This window comes from Centropristis striata, chromosome 5 (genome assembly GCF_030273125.1).
Source record: "Centropristis striata isolate RG_2023a ecotype Rhode Island chromosome 5, C.striata_1.0, whole genome shotgun sequence".
NCBI classification, from domain to species: domain Eukaryota; kingdom Metazoa; phylum Chordata; class Actinopteri; order Perciformes; family Serranidae; genus Centropristis; species Centropristis striata.
In genome coordinates, this window is record NC_081521.1 from 35,986,280 (window position 1) to 36,000,512 (window position 14,233).

The 14,233-nt window shown below is 37.8% G+C and overlaps 1 protein-coding gene across 1 annotated transcript; it reads right to left on the minus strand.

Annotated features, from left to right (window-relative positions):
• Positions 1-4,865: 4,865 nt before the first annotated feature.
• On the minus strand, positions 4,866-12,980 carry ythdf1 (YTH N6-methyladenosine RNA binding protein F1). Its single transcript, XM_059333424.1, has 6 exons — positions 12,670-12,980; positions 12,197-12,224; positions 9,895-9,989; positions 8,163-9,791; positions 6,722-6,766; positions 4,866-6,382 (listed from the first exon to the last, which is right to left on the minus strand). Exons 1-6 carry the CDS (start codon positions 12,694-12,696, stop codon positions 6,368-6,370), a joined length of 1,839 nt encoding a protein of 612 aa, XP_059189407.1. The 5' UTR covers positions 12,697-12,980; the 3' UTR covers positions 4,866-6,367.
• Between the last annotated feature and the right edge of the window lie 1,253 nt (positions 12,981-14,233).

A 14,233-nucleotide genomic window follows, 5' to 3' on the forward strand; every position in this document is an offset into this window, starting at 1 on the left:
GTGGTTTGAAGCTATATGCTTTCTTTTTTTTTTTTTCAACAATATATTTATTAGAGTTTTTACATAGATATACAAAGTACATAGACAAACATATTCAAATGCTATACAAACATTGGGTACATTCAATAAGAGCACTTGAGTCCATGAGAGTTCTTACAGATGATATAAAGCAATCTTCAGGATGCAGCATATGATTGTGGTCCTGTACAGGGAAAAATTATGCTGTCCCTGTTTCACACAGTACATCAGATAAATCTTTGTTCTTAATATACTGGATGTAGCACCCCCATATTTTCTGAAATATTTCTTGTTTATCTTTTAGAGTATATGTAATTTTTTCTAATGGTAAACATAAAGACATTTCTTTGAACCAATGCGTAATACTTGGTTTGCCAATATTTTTCCACGTTAGAGCTATCACTCTCTTTGCTTGTAGTATTCCCATATTTATGAAAAAATTTTCAGAGCCATTTATGTTATGTCCTACAGGATATAAGCCCAGTAGGAAAAATTTGGGTTCCCTCACTAGTCTAATTGATAAAATCTCCTGTATTATTACTCTAACCTCTTCCCAAAATTCCTTTATTTTTGGACATGACCATATACAGTGGAACAATGTGCCCTTATCTTCTCCACATCTATTACAGAGGTCAAGTTTTTCTGGTGTAATGTACACTCTCATTAGCCAATTAAATTGCAGCATTTTTAGACGTGTGTTACCCGTCTGTGTTTGGGCTAACTTACACGCTTTACTCCATTGTTCCATTGTCAATTCCTCCTGCAGGTCAGATCTCCATGCATTAAGCTTAGCAGCAGAGGAATCAGGAGAAGATGTCATCAGCAGTTCATACAATTCAGATATCATACCTCTACCATAAGGGTTTTTAGTTAGGATTTTCTCTAATGTGGACACCGGGGGAATTTGTGTAAACTCACTTTGATAAGACCTGATAAAACTCCTAAGCTGCAAGTATTTGAAAAAATGTTTTCGAGGGATATTAAATTTAGAGATTAGTTGTTCAAAACTTAAAAGTCTTCCATCCCCCCCAAAAGTATCTTTCACCAGTCCCAACCCCAAATCTGCCCATATTTTAAAACTATATGCTTTCTTAATTCATTTAATTACTATGTCTAAAAAACAACTAAGACATCATATTTCCATGAAAGGACGTTAAATCGACTCATACTGTAATCTAATATCTGCCCATTTGTTTACAAAAATAACAGAATTATTAGCTTATTTTAATCAAGAAAAGATGACTGAAGAATAAACTATTAATTGGCCACAAAATTTCTTTTAATATGTAAAATTGTTGAGCCGGAACTAATAGACTAATTATTCTGTTGTTTTATTTGGGGCTCACACCCTTTTGAGCTAAAAACTAAAACTACATTTTTAAAAAAACATTTTATTTTACCCAGTGCAAATGAGAAAAAAAGATATCTATTTCAGATGTGTTTTTTGCATTTCCTATGTCAACAAGGCTGCAATAAATACAGTACTATGAGTGTGTATCATCCCTAAAACTACCCTGCTTATGAAATGTATATGCTCAAATCAAATTAAAACACAGCTTGTTAAAATTAATTAAACAGTTGCTGACTTTTTATTTAATGAGTAACTGGATTGGAATGATTGGACTCGATGGGTGCTATTCACGAGCTTTTAAGTAGTCTGCTTTACTTTATTTACATACGAATATTTTACCTTTTTGGTGTAACAAACTTAGCATGGCAAAGATGAACATATTTAGCTGATTTCTATGTCTATGAAGTAACATATAATTATATTACCACAACTGAACAGATGAATTAATGAAGGTGAAGAAAGCAAAAAAAAAAACCGATGTTACATTTTTGTTTCTATGACATTTAAAGGACCAGATAATAGTCCCAGTGAAGGTATGTTGTCCTCTTAACTGAGTTCTCCTTCACTGTATTACAGTAGCCTAGTTTTACACAGAAATAAAACAGTAAATTAAATGAACAGTAGGTGACTGGTGGAAAAAGAGCCTTGTTGGATCCATTGATTCGCCGCAGGTCCGGTTTCAGCACCCCGGTCAGCGCAGCTCTCAGCCGGCAGTGCGCAGTGATGGACTCCGATACATTAACCCGGTCTGACAGGCGCTTTAATGGGGACACCAGCGAAGATACGTCATGACGTTACTGCTTCAGCCTGAGAGGACCGGGGCACGCAAATCAGGACGGAGAGGCTTTTGATGTGCAGAAATGTCTCATATATATATATTTAAAAGAAAACAAGAACGGAGGGATAGTGTGATCGGTGTTTTAACGTGAAGCTGTGATCGGACTGTTTATCTCGCACCGCCTGACCGTCCGGACACCGTCAGCTCACGGGCCTGTCCGCCCGCCTGCCTCCACCGACGGACGGTATTGTTTGGCCTGCTTCACCCCCACCATCTCCATCTCTTTAAACCTCATCATGAGGGGATGTTTCCACGGAGGAGCCGGATACCTGGAGACCAGATGTTGCGGGATGAAGGCATGCAGCTGCAACACACCGGACAGTTAATGATGGCGTTAATATGTGGAGGTGGTTATGAAGAAGAAGAAAGAAGAAGAAGAAACAGCTTATTGTTTGCAGACTGTGCTGTGTAAAATGGTGTATTTGTCTTGTTTTATTGAAATTCTGATCACATCTGAGGACATTTTAAATGCCCTTGTGTTGCGTTCATTGCGTCCAGGCCTGTCGAGTCATTTGTGTGTGTGTGTGTGTGTGTGTGTGTGTGTGTGTGTGTGTGTGTGTGTGTGTGTTTCATCCTTGTGACGCTCTTAAAGCTCCAACTTTCCTCGAGAGGGACAGGATTGCCGCTCCTCGTGTTCACGGCGGACCTTGATTTATTAGCCATACAATTAAGGCACGCGGTGAATGCCAAGAGAGGAATCACACTCTGCGCGTGCTGCATCATTGATGAAGATGGAGAGATTTAAAACATCTGCAGAGAGAGAGAGAGAGAGAGAGAGAGAGAGAGAGAGAGAGAGAGAGAGAGCACCTGCCTGTGGAACAAAGACTGCCTGTTTTCTGACTGCTCATGTCCAACATCTAACCGAACATTGTTTTTATTACAGATTTTTTAAATACTTTAAATCTCACATATAAGACAAAAGCTGGTTAATCAATGACATGGTCAGATTGTGATGTAACTCATATTTTGGTTGCAAAATATATCAGGGCTGCAAAGAACTACTAGTATATTGTAGTCATCTGCATTTATATTCATCATATATATATACTCAATTACTGTAATTAAGTACAATATTGAGGTACTTCTATTTTATGCAACTTTATCCTTCTGCTCCACTACATTGACGGAAATTATTATATTTTATTATTATATATGTATTTTTTGCTCCACTACATTTAGCCGACAGCTTTAGTTAATCAAGATCAAGTCAAGATTAACATAAAAACATGATAAATTTAAAGTGATTAGACTTTTTTTAATTAAACCTAATAACACTATATTAAGTAGTTAAAATTAGCTCTACCTTGAGGAAACTAAAACACTGCTTACATAAATGCATCAACAATATTAATATTGATAATAATCCAATAATATAATATATGTAACAATCTTAGTGGGTCCATTCTGCATAACGAGTACTTTTACTTACTTACTTTTGATACCTTAAGTATATTTTGATGCTGATACTTTTGTACTTTCCTTAGGTAAGTTTTGAATTACATGAGGTAATTTCTCTCTCTCTCTCTCTCTCACACACACACACACACACACACACATTGATATTATAGAATATGATGCATTAGTGTAGACTAACCCACCCAACATAAAGGAATTAAAATTGGCACATCTTAAACATCTAATCGAAAAACATCATGTATCATAGTCAAGTTCTGACAGGGAATGTTTTCCTGCACTATGTGTTACATTTTATACCTTAAAAGTAAATGTTGCTGATGCTAATTGTATACTTTATACAGGATTTGTACTTAGAACACAGTGCAGTATTTTACTGAATTAAAGGATCTGAATATTTCCTCCACCTTTGTAAAGTGATTTTAGAAACTAGTTGCAAAGTCTTTTTTCATTTCTTTTTGCAAAACTAAACTTCATCATATTAAACTTGACTAAATATTTTATCAGCAGCTGCAGAGATCATAAAGAATAAAGCTGGTCATATTCTGTATTTGTTCCAATTTTGACAGCTTATTGATCATACTCAAAGAAGTCAGTGTGTGTCCTTATTAATGTGTATCAAAAGCTGTGGCATAAAGCTCTGTTGTCCAAAAATAAATACATATTAAAGTTACTGTGCCAGAACATTTACGCAATATATTTCATAATATAATAAATTACAATTTTATGAAGCAAACTGAAGCCAGAATTTAAAGTGTTTTTTTTCCAGTGAAAGATGCTTGAAAGCCAAAGAAGTGTCATATTGTGAAGAAAACACAATACTTACACAATTGTGTTTCACTGAGGGATCAAAAGCTGAACTCCTGTATAAAATGGGCAACAATATTTAAAAATGTGAGACAGAAGTTAGGATTTCTGGTGGTTATTTTAAAAAAATCTAAAATAGGGCTGCACACTTAAAAAAATAAAAAAAAATAAATATCTTATTGCAATTATTTTGACTAATATTGCAATATGCTTCAAGATATTGGAGAGGATATGATTTGTAGCCTGGGACGTCTCTGCAGCACCATAATACTTAATTCAGAACATACCTTGCCTTTATTAGATATTGAGCCTCAAGCATTTTGGGTGTTACACTTATATATCGCAATCTCGATAGAATTTCGATTAATTGTGCTGCCCTGATTTAAATCGAGGGTGTTGAATGAAAACAAAGTGCACATAATGAAAGCCCCCCACAGAGAACAGATAAGTATATCTTTAATAATGAACATGATCAAATCTAAGAATGTGATAGTGACCTCTGATACAATGGATATTTAATTCAGGGGTGACTTTAAAACATTTTTTGCATAAATTTTCTATAATCCAATACCAGTTATATAACTCTGATTGCTCCACAATCATACTCCCTCTCTTTTCTTTCACTCTTGCATACACACAATACAGCAAGCAAGTTTAAAAAAAAAGAAAAAAAGAAGTCACAAACATATACCATATAGGCTAGTCTCTGGGTTTCATACACTTGACAATAAATCAGTTAAGTATAATGCTACAGTTAAACATTTTGAGGCGATCTCAGTTAGAAATGCCAGTACATTAAAGCTTACATTTTCTGAGGATGATGTGGACAGGTTATAGCGATGAAAATGATGCCAAGATTATAATTATGTTAAGAAAGAACAAGTAACAAAAAAAGAAAAACAAAGTGACAGGCCTGGCTTGAGTTTTAAAAGCAGTACATGCTACATTTCCTCCAGCATTTCACAAACCTCCTGTTTGAACAGAAGGGAAATAAAAGTCACTCTAACAGGGAAATAAGACAGTAAATTTTGTGTTGATAAAAACCTGAACTCATACAGTATATTTGTATTTCTATCCGTTAAATTAAAAAAAGAGAGGGACCACCTTCAAGAGCGTTTGATCTCTAGACATCTTTTCCCTGAATCTCCAGCTGAAAAATTTTGAGGTACAGTTCTGGAAAAAGAATAATACAAATTTCATTTAGTGCTGAAAAGAAATGTTAAGGCTCCACTCTAGGAGACAAACTCGTACATAATCTCCACCTTAATGTTAAATTGAAGCCAGGTGATACATTATTCAAAATATTTTCCTAACATTAACGCGTTCTAACGTCACAACCTTGCACGATTATGTCTATGCATACAGAAAACTTTCAGTGAACACATTCCCCCACCAAAGTAAAACACCCCTCACATGAAAAAAAGGGGCATTATAGAAGGTTTTTTTTTTTCCGTCTGATAATATAAAATACAACTGGCCACAAACAGATAGCAGACATTTGTCAATAAAGTCTTGTTCACTCGTTAAGATTAACCAATACAAGCACTTAACATTTCTCCAACACACAAGCCACAAAGTGAACAGTCACTGAATATCAGCAGCATTGTTGTCAAGAGAGTTTCAAAAACAGACGTGCAGATATTTGTTACTTATATTTAGTTAAGAATGCAAGTTCCGGGGTAGCAATAGAGATTTGTAAGGCTAAAAAATACAGAAAAAAAGAAACGAGAAAATATATAATATTGAAGCGATTCAACTGGTGGAACTAGCTTCATCCCTGCACGCATCTTAAAGACTGGGAGCCAGGAGCATTGTGGGTCAAAAGTTTGACATGGGCCAAGGTCAACAAAATTAAATAGAAAAAAATATTAGTTTTTAAATTTCTTTATGTCCTTGTGTTTCCTTTTTAAATCTAAATTTCGTCGACAGCCGTCTTCCGTTTACTTCTGACGATCCTGAAAAGACGGGAGAAAAAAGAAGAAATTAATGGAGATGAATTAACGTCACGCGAATAACACATCATATTTAACAATAAAATATTAACATCATCAATGTTTGATTATTTAACCATATAATGTTATTGTTTAACTAAAGTCAATAAATTAATAAATCTAAGCAAATAGACAAATAAACAGACAGTAGGCAAGCAAATAAATGTAATACTGAATTATTCTTTTTTTTTTTTTTTTAAATCGTGAAGAATTTTGCATTTAAGATAAATTTATTGACTTCATATATGTGATTCTGCACACATTTGTCAAACAGTAATATATATTATCAATAAGAGACTTTACCTGATCGATTCGGGACCGGCTCTGTATTGAGGCAGGCTCATAGCTCTGTTATAAAAACATGCAAAGCCTTATTGAAAAGTCATGTCACAAAATACACATCATCAATTTTAACGTTGTTGTATTCATTTTAAATCATTGACTGATTGATATAAATGTAGGTAAAATGAAAGTGGCTTGCAAATAAGGGACTGTACAAATGATTATTATTCTGCAGGGAGAGTGAGGTCAGAAAACAGCAGGTGGTTTGGCTTTTTGAGAGCAGGAGAGGATGTTTCATGGATTTTCTTGCTCAATATTTATATTTTATTTCAGGCTTATAAAAAGGAAAAGAGATCAAGTAGTTGAATGAATAGCAGTTCCAATTAGAGTGCCACTCAGAATTAAGCAAGTGGTTTAACTATGACAAGTAATTGCACATTTGCACAAATAAAACATAATCATATTTGGAATCTGGGGTTTGGTATGTACAACCCAAATTCCCAAAAAGTTTGGACGTTGTTTAAAATCTAAATTAAACACAATGCAATAATTTGCTAATCCTTTGTGACATATATTAAACTGAGAACTGAACAAAGACAATAAATTGTATGTTGAAACTGAATTCTGAGTGTGATGCATTCTGGTAAGTTTTACACAGCATCCCAACTTTTTTTGAACCAGGGTTGTATATGGTAATAAATTGTGCTAACATTAGAAGGGATTCTACAAGTTCAATATTATTACTTATCTATTTATTGTTATCTTATTCATGCTTCTATTTTTGCTATACATTTTTTTCTGCTGTAACACAGGAAATTGCCCTTTTTTTATTTATTAGGGTTGCACCAAATGTCTTTTTCTTTTTTACATTTGAAGCTTTAAAAAAAAAAAAAAAAAAAGTCGAACAAAATCCTCAACTTGCATGTAGTGATCAGGTTAAATTAGTGTTTTTTTATTTTTAGTCGTTATTGTTAACTCAACTATCTTAAATGGATAAAATTAAGTAAAAAAAATCAGTTATTGTGCTGTTAGACCACAGTTGGACCACCCTGTTTATTCAGGTGTGTGACTCTTTGTGTGCAGCAAGCAGGAGAGCAAACAGCCTTTTGACTGCAGTGTTTTTGAAAGGCTAAACGCCAACAAATATGGACCGAAGCAGAATATTTTGTTGGATGAAAAACATATTTTTATCTATCCATTCAAAATAACAACAGTTACTGGAAATGTTCTGATGACATGAGTATTAAACAACCCTACAAGTTTAGCCTAATCTTTATCTGAAACTGCAAAAAAGGTTTAACACATGTAGACACAAGAAAAAAAAAAACTATGAATGTATAAGTCGATTTAAATTTGAAAATCAAAGTTTCTCGCCCACATCAATAATTTTTGTACAGTCCCTCAATACCTTTACTCTGCTAATATAAAGTGTCATGTGTTTCGTCTAAAAAGAAATTACTACCTTTTTCACCACCTCCTCCTCCTCCTGCTTCTTCTCATAGTGGGAAAAGTCATCAAAGATGGAGGTGGTGTGTTTGTACTGGGCAATAATCTTGAGCACCTGCTTCGCCTTTTCCAGAGGAACCTCTTGAGTGTCACGTGAGTTGGTGACTGGCTTGTTGTCGTTGTTCTCCAGGCGGATGTGGCGCAGCTGGCTATTAGGCACGTCCTTAACAAACAACCAGTTCACATCAAACTTGCCTTTCCACTTGTCCTGCGCCCAAACACCAGCGCTGGTGCCGTAGTCCACAGGCGAGCGCATTTCGGCCACGCCGCAGAAATGGCCGCTGCCGTTGACACTGAACAACAAGTAGACAGGACCTTTAGAGTTCATGGCTCTGAAGGCTGAGTCCAAACGCTTGTTGCCGTGCTCCGTGCTGCACCAGATGGAGTACTTGATGGAGCGGTGAATGTCGTCCTCAGAGTAGCTCTTGATGATGAACACGCGTCCGTTTTTCAGGTTCCAGTCAAACTCCTTGGGGTTATAGCTGTGGGCCGCCCGCAGCTTCTCCAGCACAGGGTGAGACTCTGCTCCCGGCTCGGGAGGCACGCCCCCGCCCCCTCCACCTCCGTTACCGACACCGCCGCCATTAGAGGAGCCACTGCTGTCCAAACTTCCACCGCCGTAGCACAAGTTGCGGTTGCGTGGGGCTACCCAGCGGGTCTGAGGTGTCGGAGCGGAGTTGTGGTTCTGGTAAGACTGCGGAGGAGGTGGTCCCTGCATGGTCATCTGCTGCACGAGGGACTGGGCAGACTGTAGGGACTGTTGAAGGGGGGGTATGAGACTGGAGGCGTGGGAGTGGAGCTGGGGCTGGTGCTGTTGGTGGTGGTGGTGATGGTGGGGTAAAGGAGGGGCCATCTTCGTGGCGACCCCTTTATTATCCCACGTATCAATGTCCATGTTGTGTTTGATGGGGGGCGGAGGCAGACCTCCTCCAGCTATGGGTGTGCCAGGTTTGTTCTTAATCTTTTGTTGCTGCAGCTTGGCAGGTTTACTAGCGATAGCAGCCCACGATGTCGGTTTCGGAGGGGGCATTCCGATTGGTGTGCCGCCGTTGCCCGTGGCAACAGCTGCAGCCACACTGCCACTTCCAAGAGAGCCGGCGCTTTTCACACCCGAGCCACTTCCTGTCACATCCCCACCTATTTTCAGGCCCAGCATGCCCTGCTCCAAGCTGTTCATACCTGGAGCCTTGCTCAGGGTGTCACTGTGGAAGCCTGTCTGGCCATCGGGAACCAAGGTGCCTCCGAGAGAGCTGGGAGGGTAGCTGTAACTGCCCCCGTAGGCTGAGCTCTGAGTCTGCTGGCCCTGAGACCCGCTGGTGCCCCAGGCTGAAAAGGCCGGGTTCTCTGGGAAAAAGTTAAACCTGTGAGGATAGATGCTGCTGCTGAGCCCCCCCGGCTGTCCAAACACCGTGTCGTGCATGAAGTGATGGTCTCCATTGCTGAGGGGGGCATAAGGTGTCAGGTAGGGGATTGGCGGGTCACCTCCTGTAGACCAGGGGGCCTCACTGAGAGGGTAAGGAAATCCAATGGAGGGGGCATAGTAGCTGGACATGTAGGGGTCTGTCATGGATTGATAGCTGTTATTCTACAAACAGAAACAGAGTTAAGATAGTTTGTTAGGGCAACAAGATGCATTAAAAATAAAATAAAATTTCTATCACAAAAGACATCTGAAAGGTGGTTCATACCTGATTGGACTGATTGGTGAGATAAGGCTCAAAGTCATTGTCATGAACTGTATCCTTCTGGTGGAGGGAGCCATTCTGCACTGAAACTGGAAAGCCTGCAAAAAAAACAAACATCTGTCAAAGCTGGACATCCAAAATTTCACACACACCCCAAAGAAACCTAATGAGGCCATGTCTATGATAAATAAAATATCTCTACTGTACAAGCTGTTAATTATCCCATACAACTAAAATTCTTGCATTAATGCTAAAAAACTGTTTAACTTGTTTTTTTTAATCTAGAAACAGAGCAGGGTGTGGACTCATTTCACTTACAGTGTATTGAAAAAAAATAAAAGGAGTCCATGGTTGTTTAGTGTAGCATAGTGATTTAAAATAGATTATCCTGTCTGCTGGATAACCGTAACCTTTAGAAGAGTTGACCTTTTGAAAAGTGCAAGGTGTTTTCCATTGATAAGCTGTTTGCCTTCACAATGAAGAATGAATGTTCATAACTGCATACAGATACACAGCAAATGTGGATGGAAATATGTAAAGATGCAAAGACATTATTTATTGTTATGGAAACATTGGAGTTTTACATAAAACATGGGTCAGTTGTTTCAGACAGAAAACCGACCTTTGTTCCATAAAGAGGTTCATTTGGTAAACTTGCTTTATGGAACAGGACCCTGGTCAGTACTGAAATATCAATAAGCTCCTGGACAAACAATGCTGTTATCTGTATGTAACATTCAATCACTCAACATTTTCAAAATTGCAAACCGTCCCCTAATGATGACAAAACTGCAGACAGGACAAAGCGTTCAAGAGTATGGGCTCACAATAATAATAGCTGAATATTTTAACATCTGTTTGAGACAAAGACAAGCTTGTGTTTTGGAAATCTATTCTTTCCTTGTACATTTTTTAGATAATCTATAATTTGAACTAAGTCAACTAAATAGGTACATATTTTTGATACATTTAACTTTAAGAATGTTAAGAATACGTTTTATGTCGGGCCATATAACGGGCCATTTTGGTAATTTGTATTGAAAATTGCTCACTGTCACTTTAAAAGATCACACCTAGAGGCTATACTAGCAGTGAAGTTTCACGGTTTTCATACCGCGTCCTTTCCTGTTTTAGTTTATAATATCCAGCAGTTGGATTCTGTGGATTTACTTGCTTGTGACAAGAGGAATAAATATTTGTTTTTTTTAACTCTGCAACTGTCATCAAGTGAATTTTTCTCAGCGGGACATGTGTAACCGTAAACACTAGCTTAGTCGCCTTCTGCAGTAACAACATCTTATTGGTCTCAGACTTAGAACTTAGACATGGGGTTTTTATTTTATGCTCAGTGGTCAGCAAACCCTTTAAATAATGTCAGAAGAACTGATTCTTCTGTACCAAGTCAAAGGCCTAAATTCTGAAAATGTGACAGTACTTGTTTTTCTACAGTTCTGCAGGCACCTTAGGAAACCACTGGACGCCCAGTGTCAATCCATACTGTGAGCTAGCTTTGCATGCTGCAGCATGGAGTGAAATCAGGTTTAAATTTCCCTTTAATCCTAACAGAACACCAGGGTTAAATTTCAGCCTGCATGCATGTTTTTGAGAAAGAAAACATTGTTGAGACAGAGCATAATCATGATAATAATAGTGGGAGCAAGAGCAACTGCAGAGTAGCCAAAATGAACTGACAGAAAAATGAGATATAACTATGGTTCTATAAATTCTTCCTGACCGCTGAGGACGGTAATAAATACCTGGATAATGAACTCTGCCGAGAAAAGAAATAGGAAGAGATTTATAGATGTAATTTAGGTTCTATGAATTCTCGATAACTGCAAGGGATCATTGTCATACAGTCTCTTGTGGTCAGAAATAATAAAATGGTATCATGACATGCCCTAAATGATATCAGAATCTGCTTTTTTGGCCAAGTATTTTGTGTTACATACAAGGAATTTTACTCTCAGAAGTACTTAAATAGACAAAGACAAACAGTTAACCACAGCATAAACTGAGCAGTAATTTTAAGAAAAAAGTGCACAAATAAAAAATAAACAAAAATGTACACGTGTGTGTGTGTGTGTGTGTATATATATATATATAAAACAATATATACAAGTAATGGATGATTGGTCCAGTGTATTTATGGTGAGTGATACACATATATAGGCTACACACATTTGTACACATTGATCAATAAAATCCGAACGATACCCATCCCTTGATATGAGTATCAGTTGTGTACTATGCTAAACAGGTTTATGTGCAACATCTGGAGGTTCAGGTGGCATTTCCCTCTTACCTTTGCTTGCATCTTGTCCTTTCGATGTCTTCGTGGTCACATTAAAAGGAGGAATGCATGTGAAAGGAGAAAGGAGAAAAAACACAAAATGCTTGCATGGGTCTGATGTGTTATTCAAAGCATCACATATCATTCTCCTAGCTGCTGCACACGGACATTTTTACACGTCTCCTCTGGGAAAATGACAAACACATACATTAATAAAAATCAGCGCCTTTTTTTGTCAGTCGACATCCTCTGGACGCTGTGGTCCAGGCCTTTGATTACCACCAGTTTTCTCGCTAACCTCCCCTCTCAGTTGGCTAGCTGACTAGCCTGTGAATGGTGGCATCGTCTGCAGAGTGGGATGCACACACACACATACACACACACACACACACACACACACACACACACACACACACACACACACACACACACACCGCACATCTCGCCTCTCTGTGGGGAATAAATGGCCTCTGCTCGCTGCTTACCTGAGGGTCAATACTAGCGGCAGACATCCTTCATCCACCAGGTGTTGTGTCAGGCAGCAGGACAGTGGAGCTCCGCTGTGTGGAGGCTAATAGCTGCTCCGCGCTACTTTGCTAACAGTTAAACACAGTTAGCTGCAGCCGTTAGCCGGTGTCTCTGCTCGGCGCGGACCGTTTGCTCGTCGTAGCCCTCGCTGGCGCTCCGCTCTGCCCTGTCGACATTAATCCAGAGGGGCTTCAATCCGCTGCGACCCCCTCACCGTTAAATTAAAATCCGACCAGCCTCAGTGGCCCTGCTCACTTGCCCCAATGGCAGCTTCATCCGGGGTCTGCGCGGCGGAAATGACGTCGGTGACGTAAACGACGCATTCACGCTACCTAGCAGCAGATTAGAACATTAAATTAATTGTATTGATTATATAGTCACCCTGTTAAAATAATCGTCTTACTCATTTTTTCAAGTTTTGCAGGAATTACAAAAAACTTCACCAAAATTGTAACATATGACATTTATTGATCATTTAATTCAAAAAGGATGTAACTAAGGATGCTATTGGCATAGTAATAACACTTAAGAGAAATAAATGACTTATGCAATATTTTGAACATGCCTTTGTGACTTAAGCAAGATATCATAACACTTATCATGAGCATTAATGTTACTTCAAAGTGTCATTAATGTTCATGACACATCCCATGTCATGTTTATGACACGCTCATGTCACTCTTATGTAGACACCTTAGAGTAAAGTGTTACCAATATTAGTGTCAACAATAAAACACTGATAAACTAAACGGATAACTAAACAATCTCCCTCTAGCTCTTCTTTGCTGGGTTCTTATGCCTATGTATGTGGCAAATTGTAGTATCGTTCAAAAGAAGTGATGATCTTAAAGGGGTAAAATCACATGATCTGATCAACTGAGGATGTAGGCGATTTTACCATATGATGAAGATGATTTAGGCAAAAAACCCCAATTTTGACAAAAAATGACTTAGGCGATTATTTTTTTACAGTGTGACGATATGGTAGGCTACATTTTTACACAAAACAATGCAAAACAATAACTTGTTAATTTTGTTCAGATTTCTTTTGTGAATTTAAAAAGAACATATTAGTCCCAAATGATTGTGTATATTTCAGAGGTGGAATAAAACTTAGTACATTTACCAGATTAATCAAGTACTGTAATTAAGCACAATGTAACTATTCTCCTACTCCACTACATTTAGCCGACAGACTAGTTACTTTTCAGGTCAATATTTAACATAAAAACATGATCAATTTAAAGTGATTAGATATCTTTTTTTTTATTAAACCTCATAACAGTAGTAGTAGAAGTAGTATATATATACACAGACACACACACACATATATATATATGCTGGTACTTTTGTATTTTTACTGCAGTGAGTTCTGGATGCAGGACTTTTACTTGTAGTGGAGTAATTCTGCTGTGTAGTATTAGTACTTCTCCAGAAGCAAAGGATCTGAATACTTTTTACTGAATAACATTTTGCATAAGGCATTCACTTGAGAATTTTTTTCACTCATTCTCAAGTGAA

Excerpts from the sequence above, each read along its gene's own strand:
- ythdf1 (XM_059333424.1), bottom strand. The coding sequence starts at position 12,696 with ATGTCTGCCGCTAGTATTGACCCTCAG. Across the intron at positions 12,225-12,669 it reads CCGCTAGTATTGACCCTCAG|ACATCGAAAGGACAAGATGC; the intron begins GTAAGCAGCGAG and ends GTGACCACGAAG. Across the intron at positions 9,990-12,196 it reads AGGACAAGATGCAAGCAAAG|GCTTTCCAGTTTCAGTGCAG; the intron begins GTAAGAGGGAAA and ends TTTTTTTTGCAG.